The sequence below is a fragment of the Podarcis gaigeae genome, assembly GCF_964106915.1.
Source record: "Podarcis gaigeae genome assembly, chromosome: 7".
NCBI lineage: Eukaryota > Metazoa > Chordata > Lepidosauria > Squamata > Lacertidae > Podarcis > Podarcis gaigeae.
The window spans coordinates 1,238,824-1,245,477 of record NC_139683.1 but is presented as its reverse complement, the minus strand read 5'-3'; the positions used below and the strand labels follow the sequence as shown (position 1 = coordinate 1,245,477).

Below are 6,654 nucleotides of genomic sequence, written 5' to 3'. Positions count from 1 at the left end.
GTTGGATCTTCTTGCAGTCCATGGGACTCTCAAGCGTCTCCTCCAGCACCAGAATCCAAAAGCATCCATTCTTCAGCGATCAGCCTTCTTTATGGTCCAGCTCTCACTTCCATACATCACTACTGGGAAAACATAGCTTTAACTAGACGGACCTTTGTTGGCAGGGTGATGTCTCTGCTTTTTAAGATGCTGTCTAGGTTTGTCATCGCCTTTCTCCCAAGAAGCAGGCGTCTTTTAATTTCGTGGCTGCTGTCACCATCTGCAGTGATCATTGAGCCCAAGAAAGTAAAATCTCTCACTACCTCCATTTCTTCCCCTTCTATTTGCCAGGAGGTGATGGGACCAGTGGCCATGATCTTCGTTTTTTTGATGTTGAGCTTCAGACCATATTTTGCGCTCTCCTCTTTCACCCTCATTGAAAGGTTCTTTAATTCCTCCTCACTTTCTGCCATCCAGGTTGTGTCATCTGCATATCTGAGGTTGTTGATATTTCTTCCGGCAATCTTAATTCCGGCTTGGGATTCATCCAGCCCAGCCTTTCGCATGATGAATTCTGCATATAAGTTAAATAAGCAGGGAGACAATATACAGCATTGTCATACTCCTTTCCCAATTTTGAACCAATCAGTTGTTCCATATCCAGTTCTGACTGTAGAGATTTCTCTGGAGGCAGATGAGGTGATCAGGCACTCCCATTTCTTTAAGAACTTGACATAGTTTGCTTGTTAGGCATTAAGTCCACTGAAATCCAAAACAACTAGAGAACCATCTTTATGTATGCAACTACGGCAGCTGGAATTTTAGTAGCAAAAAACCTGGAAATGTGACTCAATGCCTACAAAGCTTGACGGGCAGGTGAAGATGATGGAAGACTTGGAACTTGCAAAAATGACAGAGAGGAGGAAACTCAAAACCAGAAAGTGTGTAAAGAATGGATAACATATACCAGTAAATATCTAAAGCAATATTGTGAAAATGTAAATCTTCTGATTCTAGATTGAATCTTGAATATTCAGGAAAGCTATAAATGTTGGAATTTTATATGTGACAAATATAACAGGAAATGCATAAAGGTTAAGAATATGTAGAAAGCTCAGTCAGTCAACGTATGTGCGATGTTTGACAATGTGTTGTTAATGTTTAGTTGTCATTGAGGCATTGTCTGTTATATGTAATTTGTTTTGCAATAAAGTTAAATAAAAGACGGGGCAAATTCATGGAGGGCCCTGGAGGGCTCCGAACCAGGATGAGGCAGCAATGCGCCCCTTGCAGAAAGCCTTCAGGCCTCCCAGGGCGGGGGGGGGGCAGTGCCTGCCTCTTGGGCTGCTTCTTTTACACTGGATATGGGTGCGGATCCTGCCCGCATCAGCCGCAGCAAGTGCTGCAAGTCTCCCAAGGTTTGGCCACTCCCCAAGGTGCATGCTTCACTTGGTCTCCCAAGACAGGCAGGTGCCAATCAAAGGTAGATGCAGGTACACGCTGGGACTCCCGCAGTTCTTCCGACGACAATCCCCCTTGAGCTGGCGATGAATCACAGGATGGCAAGAGTTGGCAGGGAACCCCAAGGAGTTATCTAGCCCAACCCCTGCAATGCGGGAATCTTGGGTAGATCAAACATAAGGAGACTGGATTTGTAAATGGTGACCCAGTGGCTGACACACGAAGAGCAGGGGGGTTAAGGTCACCCCCAAAGCACAACCACCACCCACTCTCCCATGAACGTACCTGGCAATTAGGATCTTCCACGGAAGCCCTACTAGAGATTCCCCACAAAGTTGCCCAGGATTTCAGGCAGGGAATATTCAGAGATTCCAGATTCTACTTGGGTCCTTCCTCTGGGGCCCTAGGTGGTGCATGAATTTATGTATAGGTTTGGGGGGGGGGGTTGCCCCTCCAGCAGATATCATGCACATGCAGCCCACTACCAAAATCAGCACAATCGCTTTTATGACTTTTGTGATTTGTTCCCACAAAACACTTCATCAGAGTTTCTTCCTATCTGTTCAAAGGGCCTCTGCTGCACAATACCAAATGTAAGAATTCACTGATAAATGTATCTCTGTACTGGCTCACTGGGAAAACTTCAGAAATTCCTATAGACACGTGAGTTCAGCTGCTCAGCAGCCCCTCTGCCTGAGGGATAATCCCTGGCCTCCTGATATCTGAGGGCCAGACAGGTAGCCATGCCAGAAAGAACAAACCCAGATGAAGACAAAAGGGTGGGATGAACTTGGCTGGGAAACAGGGAAATGTAAAGATCTCTTTTGTTCCACTTGATGGGTGTTTGGTGGAGGGCAAGGGGAACCATGGGGCAGGGTCCAGGATGCTCAGATTACTGCCCCCAGACCTCCCCTTTCATGATGTAACCGTGATGTATGAGTGATGTAGTTTGGGGGGGTGTAACATGGGGATTAGGATGCAGGTGGCGCTGTGGGTTAAACCACAAAGCCTAGGGCTTGCCAATCAGAAGGACCCCAGAGTCGTCCGCGACTGGACCTAATGGTCAGGGGTCCCTTTACCTTTTTAACATGGGGATTAGCAGCTAATAAAAGTTTGGGGGCTCTTTTGTTTGGGGCTTCCATCTTGTTCCACCTGGTGGCAGGTGGGAGTCCCGTCGCGAGAGTCTTCAATCAAGACCAAGCCGACTGGCTGCTGTTTTACTCTGGTATTCCTGGCTGGTGTCCTTGTTTTCTTGTCCAAGGGAGCCCTCAGATTTCTCTGTTGACAGTGGCAAAAACCTTCATCTGCCCAGGCCTTTTGTGATCTGGACTTGCCACCCTGGCAGTGCGCTTAAGGTAAAATTATCTCGCCAGCCCAGAATTTGGGCTCACTCTGCATGGCTCTAAGATGCCAACTGCACCTTAAAGGTGGGTTTGATGCTTTCTGTATTTTTTTAAATGTAAAACAAAAGGCAAATTTGCAAGCAACCCTTTTGAATGGGAGAGGAAAGCTCTGGATGACTCCCAGGACAGAGGAGCACTTCAGGAATATATTCTTGCTGCAGGTGTGAAGAAACGATTGCCAGAAATCAGTGTAATCCACTTGGTCATGTCAACAAGGTACAGTTCTGTGGACCCTTTAATGAGACCCCCCCCCCAACCATTTGTCAACACAGATTTTTGAAAATATGCTTTAATCACTTTTTGTATGAGACAGATACATTCTGCAAACTCTTTAAAAAGTTGCTGGGTTGTCAAAACACGGGAATGACCACACAAAGCCAAGAACCACCTTGGCTGAGAAGAGCTGGGCAGCAGCAGTTGCCAACACAGCCACCTCCGCAGGGAGCAGGGGTGCTGTGGAATGGGAGCAACACCCCCCCCCCCCGTCGCTGCTCCCCTGCTGCGAGGACGGATCCTGGGAAAGGGGACGGAAGAGAACAGAGGCAGCTCTAGGGGCAGAAACTGCCACGAACCCAAACCAGCCCCCCCCAGGAGAAAAAAGCTTCCAATCACCCGTGCCACCACAGGCAGTAGTACCAAAATACGGCCGCAGGAGCCCCTGCTAACCAGCATTCCTTATTCCCATAAGGCCTTGGGCTCAAGGCCGGCAAAAGGGGATTGTTGCACCCCTTTCACTACAGAAGAGCTGCCGGTAGCCAAAAGCTAGGACACAACTGAATGCCCAACGCCTTCGGGCTGGACGGAAGAGGACCCCCCCCCTCCAGTGAGGGACAGTCCTTTAAAGCGCCCTGAAGGTCAGCACCAAAGGGAGGGAGCTGCCTTTGCCTACCCACATGGGGGGCCATCCAGGCTCTGGGCAAAGCTCAGACCCCCCAACTCCCAGCCACACCCTCGGGCACAGTAGGATTCGAACCGTATTCCCATTGGACGGGGGAACCACACCTCCCTCATTGAGCCATGGCAGGAGTCACCTGGAAAATTCCCAGCCCAGGTGCCGGCCCAAGCGTCAATCCGGAGAAGGCAGCCCCCACTGACAGTTATTGCATTGATCCAGACTTCGGACTCAAAAAACGAGTACCTGGCGAGCGGCCGTTACAGACAGACACACACAGAAAAAGATCACACAAGGCAACTTTCCAGGGCAAAGAGGAGGGCAGCAACATCTCTGCCCCTGCTGGTGCTGCGGAGAGTCGTGGGGCGCCCAGGAAACGGCTGCTCTGCCCTTGCCAGGTGTCCCTCTGCTGGTGGGAAGGCAGGAGGGGCCTCGCCGGGGGGGTGGGTCACTGGCTGCCCTCGTAGTTGAGCACGTAGTAGTCGTGGACGTACATGAGGACGGCAATGGGCTGCCCAATGATCAGGGAGATCCACACAGCCGCGTTCCCATAGTTGCCCCGAAGGAACCGGCCCACAAACCAGGCCAGAGGAATCTGCGGAGGAGGAGGAAAGAGGGAGGAAAGATGGCGGAGGGAGATGGGTCTTTCTAGCCTGGAGAACAGGCGACACAACAGCCATCTTCAGATATCTCAAAAGGTGGAAGGTGGAGCAAGCTTGCTTTCTCCTGCTCTGAAGGGGAGGACTCGAACCCATGGCTTCAAGTTCCAAGGAGGAGATTCAACATCAGGAAGAACTTTCTGGTGGTAAGAGCTGTTTGGCAGTGGAATGGACTCTCTTGGGATGTGATGGACTCTCCTCCCTTGGAAGTTTCTAAGCAGAGCTTGGGTGGCCATCTGGCATGGATGCTTCAGCTGAGATTCCTGCATTGCAGGGGGTCAGACTGGATGACCCCGAGGGGTCCCTTCCAGCTCTACAGTTCTGTGGTTCTATGATTCTCCACCCTAGGCCCCAAGGCTCACAGGAAAGAAGACAGAACTCTCTGGGGTGGTGGCAAAAGCAGCATCCTGGACTCTTGCTTGACCCTCACCCCCTTTGCCAAGACACCACATACCGGGACATACCGGGAGCCTCTGGGAAGGCTGAGCTGGCGGCAAGTGGCCTTTGCCAAGACACTCATGCAAAATAATAATAAATAAATAAATAATAATAATAATTTATATCCCTCCCTCCCCAGCCAAAGTCGGGCTCATAGCGGCTAACAACAATAAAAGTAACACAGCATTCTAAAATCGTTTCATTCTAAAATCAATTCAGAGTCAAATTAATGGCAACCATTGGGCTAGAGTTCTGTGAGGATGACCAAAGGAGGGGGTCAGACTGTGGCTTGGCCAAAGGCCTGGTGGAACAGCTCTGTCTTGCAGGCCCTGCGGAAAGATGTCAAGTCCCGCAGGGCCCTGGTCTCTTGGGACAGAGCGTTCCACCAGACCGGGGCCACAGCCGAAAAAGCCCTGGCTCTGGTTGAGGCCAGCCTAACCTCCCTGTGGCCCGGGACCTCCAAGTTTTTGTTTGAAGACCCTAAGGTCCTCCATGGGACATACCAGGAGAGGCGGTCCCGTAGGGATGAGGGTCCTAGGCTGTATAGGGCTTTAAAGGTTAAAACCAGCACCTTGAACCTGATCCTGTACTCCACCAGGAGCCGGTGCAGCTGGTATAGCACCGGGTGAATGTGATCCCGTGGTGAGGACCCGATCCTTACCTGAGCCATCATCCCTATGAACGCCCAGGGCCGGAACATCTTCAAGGGCACGCTGACCAGGTACTGGGTGGGGACAGAAACCCACAAAGACATCAGTCCAGAGAGGAGAGGTTGCAAAGGAAGCTTGGCTGGCATCAAATCACATTGAATGTTCCAAATTATACAAATACATATCCAATAGTCCAAATATTCTGCCTAAATTATAAATTTTTGTTGGGACTTCCCATGTTTCAAGTTCGGGGGGGGGGGCTCTGATTATCGCAAATTGGGAGTTTTCAGGTGGATTTTTAGAGCTGAGGAACTACTTATGTTTACCTCTGCCCAACACACACACATTTTTGCTATAAGCAAAACTTGGGAGTGAGCAATTGTCTCCCAAGCCTTTTCCTTACTGGTCTTCGCAGAAATGATCTAAGCTCTGCTGACCGCCATGTCCGCCTGGACACCCCCCTCAATCAGATTTCCTCTCTCGATTTCCTCTCTCTGCTTTCCTCTCTCGCACCAGTTGCTGCTTCCCTCTTTCGCACCCTTGCAGAGAAAGGCTGGCTGAGCACCACCAAGGATGCTTTTTGGTACAAAATCCACAGCCTTTAAGAAGAGGGCTGAGATTGCAAGCCAGTAAAGGGGGGGGACCCTTTGGGCTCTCCTGTTGACATTCATGCACAGGTAACTAACCTCGTGGAAGAAAGCAGAAGCGAAGAAGACGCCTGTCTGAGCCACCCATTTGCCAGCCCCCTTCTTCATCATGGGCTTGTAGAAATGCCTTAAATGCAAAGGAGAGAGAGAACTTAAGAAGAGGCTGCTGGATCTGACCCTGGAGGCTGCTGGTAGAAATTTTCCTAGAGAAGGCTCTTTCAAAGCCATCTAAGTTGGGGGCCACAGCTGCCTCCTGCAGAAGCGAGTTCCACAGTTTAAAGACGTGCTGCACGAAGGAGGACTCCCTTTCATCTGTCCAAAATGTACTATGAGCAGAATTAGCCCGGCCATCCCCCACTGACAGCTACAGCACCCCCCGCCCCTTGACCCCAGGATTGTCAAAACTCAGCCTAGGTGTACCTCAAGCACCATTTGTGGACCGGGATGTTCCAGTTCTGCCAAAAATAGGTCACGGTCTCCGAGTTCCTGAAGGAAGAAAAGGGACATGTGTTGCTGCACATCAAC

At 50.4% G+C, this 6,654-nt stretch overlaps 1 protein-coding gene across 1 annotated transcript in view; it reads right to left on the bottom strand.

Moving 5' to 3' along the window:
* Nucleotides 1–3,116: 3,116 nt before the first annotated feature.
* Nucleotides 3,117–6,654, bottom strand: part of DGAT1 (diacylglycerol O-acyltransferase 1) — a 31,727-nt gene continuing 28,189 nt past the window's right edge. The window contains exons 14-17 of the mRNA XM_083749263.1: nt 6,550–6,615; nt 6,169–6,256; nt 5,494–5,556; nt 3,117–4,330 (exon numbers count right to left, since the gene is read on the bottom strand). Of these exons, the coding sequence (XP_083605389.1) occupies nt 4,184–4,330; nt 5,494–5,556; nt 6,169–6,256; nt 6,550–6,615 (364 nt within the window). The 3' untranslated portion in view covers nt 3,117–4,183. The remainder of the gene's footprint in view (nt 4,331–5,493; nt 5,557–6,168; nt 6,257–6,549; nt 6,616–6,654) is intronic.